Consider the following 15,473-nt stretch of genomic DNA (forward strand, 5'->3'; position numbering starts at 1 on the left):
TGAGGAAGAAAAGGATCAAGAAACATCAAAAGAAGAGGATATATGCTAGGACCCAACCCCAGAGAAAGAAGAAATGAATCTGACCATATCTTGTAAAGCATTGGAAAGAATTACCACTCCTCAAAATCTCAAAATAGAAGGACATATCAAGAAGAAAAGGGTTCAAGAAGTGAAAGACCACATCGAGAAAGAAGAAATGAATCCAACCATATCTTGTAATGCATTGGCTGGAATTACCACTCCTCAAACTACCAAGATAGAAGGACATATCAAGAAGAAAAATGTTCAAGAAGTGAAAGATCACATCGAGCGTCAAGAAATGAATCCAACCATATCTTGTAAAGCATTGGAAAAATTACCACTCCTCAAACTCTCAAAATAGAAGGACATATCAAGAATAAAAAGGTTCAACTATTCAAGGATCACATAGAGCATCAACAAGAAGTTCTCCAAATTTTAAAAGATAATGCCACTTTGGTGCAAAATCGAATGAAACAACAGGTAGATCAACATCGCAGTGAAATTTTTTTTGATGTAGGTGACTGGGTATTTTTATGGCTACATCTCAAGCAAGCTATTTATGAGAAGGAAATGTTGGAAATACTACATGCACTTAAGAAATGTCGACCTTACCCAATGGGAAGACACTTCAAGGTAAAAATGGATCATGATAGTCTTAAATAATTTTTAGAACAAATACTATATTTAGAAGAATAGAAAAAATGGGTCACAAATATGTTGGGTTATGACTTTGACATCATCTACAGAAAAGGGAATAAAATATTTGTTGCAGATGCACTCTCAAGAAAGGATGAGGATGTGGAAGCATTGTTTTGTGCTATTTCTATTATCCAACCAAATTTGGTAAACCAAGCAAGGGATATATGGAAGAAGGAGAAAGAAGTGTGGCCACTCATTCAAAAGTTGCAAAATATCCCAATTCAAACAATATTGCCAGAACTTGAAGAGGAAGGAAAAATCATATTGGAACCTGGAGTAGTCACAGAAACAAGAAACTGACAGCTACGAAATCGATCAATCTCAAAGTATCTCATCAAGTGGAAGAACTTAACTGCTGAAGATTCCACATGGGAGGACAAGAATTTTATACAGAAGCATCAAGAACTACTCAAGCATTGAGGACAACACTTTTTGAAGGATAGGGGCATGTTAGGCCCCTATACTACTAGTGTAACCCCTTATTGTTATTGGTACAACCCCCTTATTATATTGTTGTACCCATGTAGTCCCCATATTGTTATTATTGTGCCCTTACATTATTATTGTTATGTCGGCTTTGATTATATTATGATCCCTTAGACTCCTATATATAGAAAGGAGGTCTTGTCATTTGTATCATCCAAGAATTGTTCATTTATGTAATGTAAAGAAGGTTGCCCCCTTGAAGAGGCTGAATTCTAAGACGTTGATCTATATTTTCTATATTTTCATGAGCTGGTTTCATAACATTCACCGCAAAACCTTTAGGTTGCTTCATGTAGATCTCCTCTTCCAAATCCCCATGAAGAAATGATGTCTTCACATCCATCTATTCTACCTCAAAATCAAAAGCAGCAACAATAGATAAAAGTAATCTAATAGAAGCTACCTTGGCAATAGGAGAAAAAATATCACCAAAATCAATTCCTGACACCTGGGAATAAACTTTTGCTACCAATCGATCTTTGTATTTCTCCACCTTTCCTTCTGCATTTGTCTTCTTTCTGAACACCCATTTGCTGCCAATGGGTTTCCTTCTAGCCAGCAACTCTACCAGATCCCAAGCCACATTTTTGTGCAAATATGCCATTTTATCAACCATGGCCTCTTTCCAGAGTTTTCCATCCTATGAATCTACTGCTTCCTTCACAATTCTGGGATCATCATCAATAAAAAACAAAGAAAAATTTGAACAGAAAGCAAAGGGACTATACCATTCTAGTTGCCTTCTTTCTCATTGATCTTCTCACACCCTGAGTTTGTGGCTCTTTATCTTCTAATTCCTCCTCTACTGTAGAGTTTGATTCTTCCTCCTTAATCTCAAACTCTATCTTGTTAGGTTCCTTTGGTTGGACTTCATGTTTAATAACATCTTTCACCTCTCTGAACACCACATCTGATCTGGATTTAAACAGGAATGCAATAAAACACAGAGATAACCATAAAAATAGATATGCAGCGAAAAAAATACTTCAATTCATTACTGTAAGATACTGAAATATGCTTACAAACAGTAATGGAAATAAACCAGCTAGAACGATGGTAGCTTATCTCTGAGAAGAGATGTGGTGGATACATGCCTCTGAACTGTCTTACAATGAGGCTCGAAGGCCTATTTATTGTTGAGAAACAATGGAAAACCCTTAACATTGCAAAACCTAACCCTAGAAGATGAAACGCCAAACTATGGGCCCCGTTTGGGTAAATTGGTACATCAACTTCCCGGGGTCGTAACTTTGGCATACGATCTCCGTTTGACGCATACATCGGTCCATGAGCCCATGTTTCCCCATATTTCCTAAAAAACATCGTTTAGGGCCTCAAAACGACTCCGGAAGTTGAGGACCCAAAAAACTGCTAAAAATAGTAAGTTGTGCTACAATTAAGGAAACTGAAAATGACGAGAGAAACAATGGTGGGGGTCGAGGTGGACTTGGCAAGTGGCCACCAAGACCCACCTGGATCATTCCTCCCCCCTTAGGAAGCAATGGTCCCCATTGCGTTGAGTTCCTCCATGAGATGAGGAAACGTTTGCTGAACTTGGTCCCTAGTGAGCCACTTTCCCTGGTGAAGGAGTTGGCCTGCTTTGACAACTCGATACAGTTGGGTATTTTGTTGGTGAGTTTTCTTGATTTGTGTGTCCATGATCCGATCAATTGTAGCCTGTTCCATACAATATGGATTTAATTCTGTGGGTGTGAGCTGTTCTGCAATGTCGGATTTGTCTAGCAATGGTGGAAAGTATGGCCGAAGGCAGTCCACATTGAATATTGGGTGTAGGCTAAGGAATGGGGGAATGTTGAGCTCAAATGAATTGTCCCCTACAACCTTAGTAATGGTGTAAGGACCATATTTGAGTGGTCTTAGTTTTCGATAGGCTCCAGTAAGGTGTTCCTTTTGCAAATGCAACCAAACTTTGTCGCCCACCTAAAACTTGTGTGGCACCCGATGTTGATCATGTCTCTGCTTGTACTTGGCATTTGATTTCTCTAGAATGTCATGGACCTGCTAGCGAATATGTTGGATGTTCTCAATGAAGCTAGTTGCCTTATCTATTTCGGACTGGACATGAGCCGAATCTGTGTGAGTAGCTGCAAGTGGCATGGCCACGTCAATGGGGCATAGTGGCTGGAATCCCAAGCCCACCTGAAAAGGACTGTGGCCAGTCGAGCTGTGAAGAGCTCAGTTGTAGCTGTGTTGAAAATAGGGGAGGCTCTCATCCCATGTGCATGGATGCTTTGAGTTGTACATGTGCAGAATGTGTACAATCATCCGATTGACAACCTCTGTCTAGCCATCATTTTGAGGATGGAAGGCTGTGGACTTAGTGAGTTTGGTGTCCAGCATTGACCAGAGACTAGACCAAAATGTACTGAGGAACTGACTGTCCCAACCTGAGATGATAGACTGTGGGATCCCAAAGTACACCCACACTCGTTCAAAGAAGAGTTTAGCAGTGGCTTCTGCTGTGATATTCTTCTTGCAGGCCACCATAATGGCCATCTTGGAGAACCTGTTGACGACCACAAAAACACAATCATTTCCATGCTTAGTGGAAGGAAGGTCTGACATGTAATCCATGGAGATGGATTCCCAAGGTCCATTAGGGGTAGGCAGCGGGGTATAGAGGCCTTGCTTCTTGATGGTTGCTTTGGCAATGGCACAGGCAGTACATGATCTGATGTACTTTCCAACATCCTGTTGAAGATTTTGCCAATAGAAATAATTTTGCAGTACTGCCACCGTTTTCTCGACCCTGAAATGCCCAGCAACCCGACTGTAGTGTTCTTCCCAAATCATCTTGGCATGCTCGCTTGAAGGAACACAAAGGTGACCCAGGTGGCATAAAAAGGCATCTTGGAGGTGAAAATCTGGAACATGTCGACCCCCCAAGAGTGTCTGATATGTGTGGCAAAATTCTGGGTCACTTTTGTAGAGAAGTGGCCAATTAGAAGTCTCGTGCCCACAAGAGTTGAGCACAGTGGTTAACGCCATGATTGGTGGTCGAATGAGGTAATATGAAACATTATTGGTGCCACCCTTCTTATACTTGATATTCAAATGGAATTGTTGCAGATATGTAGACCACTTCTGATGGCGATAATTCTGTAATTTCCCTTGGGTCTGTATGAACTGCAGGGGTCGGTGGTCTGTGTGGATGACTGTTTCCTTCCCCAAAATGTAATGATTCCATTGTCGGCGGGCCTGCACAATGGAATACATCTCTTTATCATAAGTGTGATACTTTCACTATGATATGCCACTGGATGCCCGTGTTGAGTAAGGACTGCCCCAATAGCATAGTCAGAGGCATCTGTCTCGACCTCAAATGGTTGTTGTAAATCTGGTAACGCGAGAACTGGTGTTGTGCAAAGACGATATTTCAACTCCATGAATGCCTTCTGTTGAGATTCAGACCAAAAGAATTTTGCTTTTGCTCCTCCCTTGGTGACTTGACTCAAGGGCCAAGTGATATGAGAAAACCCCAACACGAACCTGTGGTAGAAGTTGGCAAGACCTAGAAAGTTGCGGAGCTCTATCAGAGTGGTCGGAGATGGCCAATACTGAATGACTTGGATCTTCGCCGGATCCACATGCACCTCTTGTTCATCAATAATGTATCCCAGATACTGAACCTGGGTCATGCCAAAAGTGCATTTCTCCAAATTGGCACATAGATTTTGTTGCCGCAGTGTTTGAAGAGCCTGTCAGATGTGGTGGAGGTTCTCTTCCAACTCTGGCTGAAGATCAGAATGTCATCCAAGTATACCACTACAAATGAATTGGTGAACAACTGCAAGATGTCATCCATTAGCCTCATGAAGGTTGAAGGAGCATTCGTCAATCCGAAAGGCATAACCAACCATTCGAAGAGGCCCTCCTTAGCTTTGAAGGAAGTCTTCCACACATCAGAGGGTTCGATTGGTACCTGGTGATATCCTCACTTCAGCTCAATCTTGTTGAAATAATTTGCCCCCTTTAGTTGGTCCAAGAGTTCATCAATCCGTGGGATCGGGTACCTATTACGGAAAATGATCTTGTTCAGTGCCTGATAGTCAATACAGAGTCTCCAAGTCCCATCCTTCTTCTGTACCAACACGATCGGGCTCCCACAAGGCGATGAACTCGGACGGATGTGACCCTTCTACAGCAGCTCCTAAATCTGCCTCTTGATTTCATTGTTCTCTAGAACAGAGCGCTGATAAATTGGTCCGTTGGGTAGCGGCGCACTTGGGGTTAGATCGATGGAGTGCTTGACCTGACAGTGTAGAGGAACCCCTGCAGGGGAGGTGAAGATTTCCTCGTAGTCCTTCACAACCTTATCCATCTGTAGTTGTCGTACGGAGGGGTCATGTCTGGAGGTCGTGGCCACCATATTCTTCTTTCCTTGAGGGCGTATCATCAGGAAAACAAATTTCCCAGTCTTGGAAATGAGCTTACTGCATTGTTTTACAGTAATCAAAGAGATGGCGGTAGGCGGTGCTACCTCTGGTATCCTGTACAACCTATTCCCCAATGTAACAATAACAACCTGGGGCCTTGATTCATACACAGCATGTCACTTCCACAAGTATGGTTGTCCTAATAATACATCACAAACTTCAAGGGGAGCAATGTCACATAATACCTCATCTGTGAAGGGCTTGATGTTGTACGGAAGGTGACACTGTTGGCTCACGCGAAGATCCAGTCCTTGGTGAAGCCACCCGATGGTGTATGGTTGTGGATGTGCTATGGTCGGTAAGCCCAACCGCTTCACGACCTCTGCCGAAATGAGGTTCTTTTGGCTCCTGCTATCGACAATGAACTGTAGTGGGGAACCCTTTACCCACATCTGGGAGTGGAAGAGATGCTCCTCCTCCTCTGGATCTTCGGGTTCATTTTTCCGGATCTTGGCGGTAGCAACAGTGGCGTTGGGATTCACGTCAATGATCTGCTTCCCTTTTTCATTCCCCTTGTCGGATTCTGACTCAGAGTCGGAACATGCATCTGATTCTGGAACCTTTAGCTCAGCCACCAGTGACTGCTTGGCCCGACACTCAGTGGTGTTGTGAGTGGAGCTGTTATGGAGCTCACACCATTTTCCCGTGTCCTTTTTCGTCTTCACAGCGTTGTTCTTTGCCTGTAGCTTTGGCGGGTTGTCTTGGGCTTCCCCGCCTTGGCTTTGTCCTTTGTTCTATGTTTTAGGGGCACCTTTCCCTTGCTTCAGATTCGCAGATCCAAAGTCTCGCTTCTTTTGTTTAAACATCTGCTTGACCTTGACGACATATCGGTACGTTGTGCCGAGAGAGGAGATGTTCAGGAATTGTATTTCTTCCTGGATGTACTTATGTGTATTTGAGTATCAAATGCTGCTCTGTATCCTTGATACCCAACTTTGTGCGAAGGGTATGGAAAATATTGGTGAAGTTCGGCACGTCTTGGTCCCTTCCCTGTCGCAACGTGGTCCATTTTATGTATTCATCCTCATAGCTCCCGACATGGTAGTACTGCTCCTTGATGGCATCTTGGAATGAATCCCAGGTGGGTGCTGCTGAAAATAGTGAGCCAGTATTTTCATCCTTCTGCTCGCAGTAGGCTTCCCACCAGTCCTTGACGTGGGGGGCTGCTTTGAGAAGAGTGAAAATAATCTTTTCCCAACTTGAAAATTCATGAACAGAAAAATAACCGTCCAGTAGATTTAACCATTTATCTACGGCATCTGCGTCTATCTGGCCCTCAAATATGGGGATTTCAAAATTAACTTGTACCCTAAAGGGCGTGGCGTTTCCAGAGTAGCTGCTGGAAGCCGATGCGTCGCTCCTGGGTAGCCGCTGAAGGATATGGGCAAAGCTGTCCATCATCGCGTTCCGTTGTCGCTCGAGGGCTTCTTCGAGCAAGATTTTGATAGGATCTCCTGCCCCCTCGTCTTTCTCCTCATCTGCCATGGGAGGCCGTCGGGATTTGCGAGGCTGGTCTTACAAAGGTTCGACCAGTTCAAGCCCTAACTCCTTATATCCCGACCTCGTTGGGGACATGCAAAGAAAAACAAAGAAAAAGCAGACCCCTCTGATACCACTGATTTGGATTTAAACAGGAATGCAATAAAACACAGACATAACCATAAACATAGATATGCAGCGGAAATAATACTTCACTTCATTAATGTAAGATACTGAAATATGCTTACAAACAGTAATGGAAATAGACCAGCTAGGGCGATGGTAGCTTATCTCTGAGAAGAGATGTGGTGGCTACATGCCTCTGAACTGTCTTACAATGAGGCTCGAAGGCCTATTTATTGTTGAGAAACAATGGAAAACCCTTAAAATTCCAAAACCTGACCCTAGAAGATGAAATGCCAAACTATGGGCCCCGTTTGGGTAAATTGGTACATCAACTTCCCGGGATCGTAACTTTGGCATACGATCTCCGTTTGACATGTACAATAGCTCGTTAGAAATATTTACCCGAGCACTACCACTTTGGGAGACAACATCGTTCCATGGACCGATGTTGCCCCAGATTTCCCAAAAAAACGTCGTTTAGGGCCTCAAAACGGCTCCGGAAGTTCAGTACCCGAAAAACTGTTAAAAATAGTAAGTTGTGCTACAATTAAGGAAACTGAAAATGCCGAGAGAAACAATGGTGGGGGTCCAGGTGGACTTGGCAGGTGGCCACCAAGATCCACCTGTATCAACATCTCAGTTGTACTCAACCTTCCTTGTTACTGGGTTCCAAAGCTTATAACCCTTTACACCATCCTTATACCCAATAAAGATGCACTTTTTAGATTTACTATCCAACTTGGTTCTTTTCTCCCTTGGAACATGTACATATGCATCACATCCAAATACCCTCAGATGTGAAATAGAGGGTTTCTTACCAGTCCATACCTCTTGTGGAGTCTTATCCTCCAACGCTAATGAAGGTGACTTGTTGACCAGGTAAAATGCTCTCTCCACCTCCTCGGGCCAGAATTCTTGTCCTAACTCAGCACCACTGAGCGTGCTTCTTTCCCTTTCCATCAACATCTTGTTCATTCTTTCTGCAACTCCATTTTTCTCAAGTGTGTGTCGAGTAGTCTTCTAATGTGCTATACCACACTTCTTACAGAATTCTTCAATTTCCTTGCTGCAAAACTGTCCACCGTTATCTGTCCTCAACACCTTTATCTTCTTCTCTATCTGGTTTTCCACTAGAGCCTTAAATTATTTAGATTTCTTCTTAAGGAAATATATACATGTATTCCATGAGAAGTCATCTATAAATGATACATATTACACAAACTTACGTAGTGATGGAACCTTCACAGGTCCAAACACATCATTGTGCACAAGTTCTAATATATGTTTCGCCCTCTTACCACTAGAGAGGAAACTCACCCGATTCTACTTCCCATATACACAATTTTCACAGAAATAAAAATCTAGAGAGCTATTACTCATACCTTCTACCATACCTTTACCATGAAGTATCCTAAGGCCCTTCTCTCCATTATTTCCAAGCCTTCAATGCCACAGCATGATCTTCTTTCTAGAGACGACTGGATTTTCTACTCCACTTTCAGGAACCATAGAACCATTACACCCATCAATAACAGTGCTACTTTTCAGCTTATACAGAGTTCCAATCCAAATTGCCCACATCAATACCAGTGATCCCCGAACCATTTTGTAGGTATCCTTCTTGAACACTGTTTTTACACCTGCATCATCCAGCTTGCTTATGGAAATCAGATTTCTGGCTAATGTAGGAATATGAAAAACACCCGGAAGTGTTCTAACCCTTCCACCTTGCAACTTCAACTTTACTTTTCCATCACCAACAATTCTAGCCTTCCTGTCATCCCCTAAGAATACATCACCACCATCATATTTCTCATACTCATAGAACCACTATCTATGGGGAGTGAAGTGAAAGGATGCACCTAAGTCAATCAACCATGCCTCATGATCTACATGTGTACTTGAAGAAGGCATGTACACATCCCCACCTTCATCTAAGGTGGTTTTTTCCTCTGCAGAAGGAGCATCATCAGATCCATTTCCTTTGTCAGGAGCTTTAGATTTACAATCCCTTTTGCAGTGCCCTTCCTTTCCGCATTTCCAGCACACCACCTTTACAGGTTTTCCTGGACATTTAGATCTCCCTCTAAATTTGTATCTCCCACTCGATGACTTATTTTTGTTTCTATTATGTGACCGTCCTCATATATACAAGGCATCACCATTCTGGCTCTCTATTATGAAACCAGCTCAAGAAAAGATAGAAAAGATAGATCAGCACCTTATAATTCAGCCTCTTCGAGGGGGAAACCTCCTTTACATTACATAAATGAACAATTCTTGGATGATACAAATGAAAAGACCTCCTTTCTATATATAGGAGTCTAAGGGGTTATAACATAATCAGAGCCGACATAACAATAGTAATGTAAGGGAGCTCTGGCGTAGGCGGACGGAGCAGTCAGGGAGAAAGGTAGGGTTTTGACAGAGCCTGCAGGCGGCAGACTTGTCGAACCAGCTCTCATCAATACCACCAGAACGACAGGGGGTTCGGTGGAAACCCCACTCGAACCGGCCTCATGGTTCCCCCAATGGGGGAGGGCCATGAGCCTCCCCCTTCACCAAATGCGAAGTCGCAACGCGCAGAAGACTGGGAAAATCCAAACGGAGAAAGCAATGGACCTGCGAATAATCATCAGCAAATGCATCAAGAATCCGAGACAGAGGTCAGACAGAAAGTAAGTTCCTCCACCTGTAAACCTGTAGCTACAAATAGACCTAAGGTTTTCTTTCCCAGTGAAAGAATCAACGCCCGAATACAATACATGCGGGATCATGCATTGATTGGCAAGTTCATAGGGATCTGGCCAACAGAGCGCGCTCTAAGAGCTTGGATCGGTGCGGTCTGGCGTCCAAAAGGAGATATATCTCTGCACCTAGGAGCAAAGGGCTTTTTCACTGCTGTCTTTAACTGCCTAGAGGACAGAACCAGAATCCTGGAGGGAGGCCCATATTTCTTCAACTCAGCCGGCCTGTTTCTCAAGGGATGGGTGGAAAGGTTCAACCCAGACAAGGAAGATCTAAGCTATGCGCCAGTGTGGATAAGGCTTTACTCTTTGCCTTTGGAATATTGGGAGGAAACCTCTCTAAAGGAAATAGGAAATGCTATTGGTGAATTTGTTAAGGTTGCAGAGGAGACAAGACTCTGTAAACACACCTCATATGCTAGGCTTTGTGTCTATATGGATCTCAAACAGCCTTTACCAGATTCGGTAAGCTTCTTTCATGAAGATTCAGAATGGGTTCAAGTTATAGATTATGAACAGGTCCCTTTTCGATGCAGGCGATGCCATGACATTGGACATCTTTATCGAGACTGTCCTCTCAACAAAACTCCATCCTCTCCAGATAAACCGAATCCCCAATCCACTGATGGATTCACAAAAGTCGCCAACAGAAGAAGAGGAAACCGAAAGACCAACAACATACCCAAGGCACATCTAAACAATAAGATACCAATGAGCAATCGATTTGAAGCTCTAAACAAATCGGATGTGAGAGGATCGGAAGAAGACCGGGAAACGGAAGAAGATCTCCAGTACCAGCAAGAGGGAGAAACGTCTATGCAAGGAGGACAAAAGAACGCCAGTCAAAAGAACAGAGCGGAGCCAAGTCAAAGCATATCAACGCACATTGAGAAAATGGATACGGAAACCCCCCAGTCAGATGGGAAAGCCTTGATTAGAAATGAAGACATTCCTCAGTCTCCCCAAATCATGGATGAAGATCAAACACCCCTGGACATAGGGGAGCTGGATATCACAGGGCTGGAGGAAGCATGTAGAACAAAAAACTTTGAGCAAATCCCGGAAAAAGAGGTTGACAATTTAGTGGAAGTGCTTGGTAGAGCGCAGAAAAAGTACTCTCTAGGAGTCCAAATTGGGAGTCCTTGGGATGGCAAATTCATCACCAAAGACAGCAAAAAAAGGGGAAGGAAAACTACCCTAGAACGAACAATCCAGGTAGGAGAAATTCTGGTAGAATTAGGGCAATATGCCAAATTGTCAAAGTATTTTGCAAAAAACCCCCACCCTTCTCAATGAAGCTCATATCTTGGAATATTAGAGGGCTTAATAGCCCCAGTAAAGGAAGAATCTTAAAAAACATGTTAAAGCAAGAAAAACCTAGCATCCTCTTTTTGCAGGAGACGAAATGCAGCTCCGTAGTACTGGAAAAAATAGCCGTAAAAGCCTGGCCAGGGGGGCTGGTTACACCAGTAGATGCACAAGGTGCCTCAGGAGGCTTAGCCATTTTATGGGACGCCCGGATCATCACTCTCAGCAATATACAAGCAAATAAAAACTTTCTTCAAGCAACATTCCATCTCTCAGGTACGAATGCCCATGGATTATTAACAAATGTGTATTTCCCTCAGGAGACAGCTCAGAAAAATCAAATGCTTAACACTCTATCAGACCTCAATAAGGATAGATCTCTCCCACTTTGGATTTCGGGTGGTTATTTTAACATGATTTCCAATATGACGGAAAAAAAAGGAGGCAGAAACAATACAAATGCTGATGACGGCCTTCTAAAGAATTACATCAATAACAACTGGCTCATGGACATCCCAACGAACAATGGCCTCTTCACATGGAAAAACAAAAGAACAGGTATTCATCAAATCGCTTCACGCCTTGATCGCTTTTTAATTTCAGACAATGCTTCCCAAGCAGGTGGAGAATTCACAGCTTCCATCCTCCCGTACTCCGGGTCGGATCATTGGCCTATCGAGCTGCAGTGGAGCAGGCCAGGACAGAATATTAGACGTCCATTCCGCTTTGAGGAATTCTGGTTTGCTCACCCAGAATTCGAACAGATGATCAGAACAACCTGGAAAAGTCTCAATATTACTGAAGGCACAAAGATGGCGATATTCCAACAAAAATTAAAAAATCTCAAACAAGCCATCAAAAAATGGAACCACAGAACCTTTGGTAATATATTTGAAGACCAAGCCATCCTCAATACTGAAATGAAGAAAATTCAACAAACCATCATTACTGAGGGTCGTACAGAGGAACTTTCCAGACAGGAGCAAGATATTGAATCAAAAATTCTGGAACGCGCCAAGCAGGAGGAAATTCTATGGAGGCAGAAATCCAGAATACGATGGCTCAAAGAGGGGGAAAAGAACACGAAATTTTTCCACAAGACCACTGTCCAAAGGCGAATGATTAACCAAATCACACATGTCAACAATGAGCAAGGAGAGCGATTCGAAACACATGAGGGCATAGAGAAAGAATTCACGAGCTATTTCAAAAAAGCCCTTCAAGAGCCCGACATCAACAGAATTCCGGCAATCAACAAAATAGCACAGAACATACCCAAGGTCATAACGGAGGAACACAACAGCCTGCTAATCAAACCTATCACTCCGCAGGAAGTAGAAGAAGCGGTGAAGCAAATGAAGGAAGGTAAAGCTCCTGGACCGGATGGCTTTACAGCAAACTTCTTCCACAAATTTTGGGACATGATCAGTACGGAAGTGTGGCAGGTGGTAGAGGAATCAAGAGCTCTCAGATGGATGTATCCGGGACTAAATTCCACATTTATCGCTCTAGTCCCTAAAGAAGAACGCTCAAACTCCCCGGACAAATACAGACCTATAGCACTGTGCAACATGATATACAAAATCACTTCAAAGGTCATAGCCAACCGGCTCAAACCGCTCCTTCCTTTCATCATATCTCCGGAACAATCGGGATATGTCGAAGGGTGTCAAATAACAGATGGCATTATACTCACCCATGAGTTGATCCATTCCCTTAAAGTGACCAAGAAACCAGGTATGTTGCTCAAATTGGATCTTTCCAAGGCTTTTGATAGCCTCAGTTGGGTTTACATTCATAAAATTCTAACTGCATTTGGTTTCGCTCCCTCCTGGGTCCGATGGATCTACAGCTTAATATCCTCTGCTTTTTTCTCTGTTCTCATCAATGGTATCCCCTGAGCCACTTTTCGACCTTCAAGAGGAATTAGGCAGGGTGACCCCCTATCACCCTTTCTCTTCATTATCATGGCTGAAGGTTTAGGTAGAAGCATCAAAGCGGCAAAGCTTCATAGAAGATTAAAGGGGCTTGCCTTTCACAACTCTCTGGGTCATACCAATCAGCAATTCGTAGATGACAATATGCTATACGCCCATCCCTCTGTCCAAGAAGCTCGCCATATCAAATCTATCCTTAACAACTTCTCTGATGCCTCCGGCGCTCTCATCAATCGAATCAAATCCCAAATTTTTTTCTTCCACACCCCCGCTACCACCCAAAAAGCCATTAAGCATATTCTAGGCTTCCCTTCAGCTATTCTGCCTTCCAAATACCTTGGAGCCCCGCTGATGAGTTCTGCCCTCAAGCATTCTTCCTAGAAGCATCTCTTAGAAAAGCTTGAAGCTCGTCTGTTCCTCTGGACCAATCGATCCCTGAATATGGAAGGAAGAATAATTCTTACAAAATCGGTGCTACAATCAATGCCTTTATACCTCTTCTCCATCCTCGCTGCCCCCAAATGGGTCCTTAAGGAAATCAGGAACCTTCAAAGGAGATTTTTGTGGGGAGGTTCAGGTCAAAACAGAAAATGGGCTCTTCTTAAATGGGAAAAAGTGTGTCTGCCAAAGTATGCAGGAGGGATAGGCCTCAGAGATCCTGATCACAGTAATCAAGCTATGGGAGCGAAAATCTGGTGGTGTTGGTTGGCTTATCCCAATACCCCCTGGGCTTCTCTCTGGACTGCCAAGTATGCAGGCAACCACCCAATGGAGGAAAGATTGCGCATGACTGAAATATGCTCAGGTTCGGTCATCTGGAATGCCGCAATTCAGCACCATTCCCTCATACAAAATCACTGCTTTTGGGAAATTAATAATGGCAATACGGCCCGCTTCTGGGAAGACTCATGGCAGCAAATGCCAAAACTCAAGGACATTCTTCAGGATTTGCCAATAAATGAGCGGGGAGCTCTCCAGGAGGCCAAAGTTCACCAATGCTAGATTGCTGACGCTACACAGGAACACCGTCAATGGAAAGACACAACTCTACTCCTCCCGCATAGTGATGAACCTATCCAGCAGCTACTCAAAACTGAGCTTCAAAAAAGGCAGATAAGAATCTCGGCTGATCTGGATATTCTCAGATGGGGCTATAAAGAAAAAGGAGTTTTTTCCACCAAGGAGGCTTACAGCATAATTACACAGGACCAAACACATAAAGACAGCTTATGGGACAAAGTCTGGCATATATTGAACTGGCCGAAGGTTTCTACCTTCCTCTGGCTTCTATGCCATAACCGCATCCTCACCTGGGATAATCTCAGAAAGAGAAGTTTCTCAGGACCTTCCATTTGCTTTATGTGTCGAAGGGAGGAAGAATCAGCTCTTCATCTAATGCAAAATTGTCCAACTGGAAATACATTATGGGAGAAAATTGCTTTCAGATGTCAAAAAGAAAGAAGGACACACCATGATCTCAAAGGCACCATTAACAAAGGAACTCCTGGCCCATTCCAAAGCCCTATTCTCAATGCATTATGGATACTCCTTCCGGGGCTCCTGATGTGGAATTTATGGAAAGAACGTAATAAGAGGATTTTCAAAGATCAAACAATGCCATTGGAGAAACTTTGGACCCTTTTCCATCAAAATGTTATGGAAACTCTCTCTCTCAAAGATTGGAAACCCGAAGATTTCCCCACTCTTCCTCAGGAAAAAGCGATTTGGGATAATTGGCAAATGAACTTGCATTACCCCCCACCTACTGATACACATCCAGCAAGCAGCAGAAAGGATTCAGGTTCTTGGAACCCACCCCCAGCAGGCATGATTCAACTCAATTTTGACGGCGCTTCTAAAGGCAACCCTGGGCAAGCGGGTTATGGAGGTGTTTTCAGGAACTACAAGGGGCACCCTCTAGGTATCTTCATGGGAACTATAGGCTGGGACACTAACAACTCCGCAGAATTAGAAGGACTTTGGCGAGGTCTCAGAATGGCGCACACCAGAAACTTCTTTCCCCTGATTATTGAGGGAGATTCGCAGATCCTCATCCGAACAGCCACAAAGCTCCAGAATGGATCGCCTGTTCATAAATTAAGTAGCAGTTGGCGATTGTCCCAGAGGTTGGAGTTAATAACTCATTGGCTCTCACAGCATCACGCCATTACCTTCAAGCACACAAGACGCGAAGGAAACAAGATGGCGGATCT

The 15,473-nt window shown here is 43.5% G+C and overlaps 1 protein-coding gene across 1 annotated transcript; it reads left to right on the top strand.

Moving 5' to 3' along the window:
- The first annotated feature begins 9,787 nt into the window (after positions 1-9,787).
- On the top strand, positions 9,788-14,262 carry LOC149210562 (uncharacterized). Its single transcript, XM_089398999.1, has 3 exons — positions 9,788-11,230; positions 11,413-13,060; positions 13,898-14,262. The coding sequence occupies exons 1-3, from the start codon at positions 9,788-9,790 to the stop codon at positions 14,260-14,262; spliced, it is 3,456 nt and encodes a 1,151-aa protein (XP_089255125.1).
- Positions 14,263-15,473: the final 1,211 nt, after the last annotated feature.

This window comes from Pinus tabuliformis, chromosome 1_2, assembly GCF_031772625.1.
Source record: "Pinus tabuliformis cultivar Carrire ecotype Pingquan chromosome 1_2, CPIR1, whole genome shotgun sequence".
In the NCBI taxonomy this organism is placed as follows: Eukaryota; Viridiplantae; Streptophyta; class Pinopsida; order Pinales; family Pinaceae; genus Pinus; species Pinus tabuliformis.

Coding starts and splice junctions, on each gene's coding strand:
- LOC149210562 (XM_089398999.1), top strand. CDS start 9,788: ATGGTTCCCCCAATGGGGGAGGGCCATGAGCCTCCCCCTTCACCAAAT. Junction 11,231..11,412: donor CCCTAGAACGAACAATCCAG/GTAGGAGAAATT, acceptor CTCTTTTTGCAG/GAGACGAAATGCAGCTCCGT. Junction 13,061..13,897: donor TAAAGTGACCAAGAAACCAG/GTATGTTGCTCA, acceptor CAAAGTATGCAG/GAGGGATAGGCCTCAGAGAT.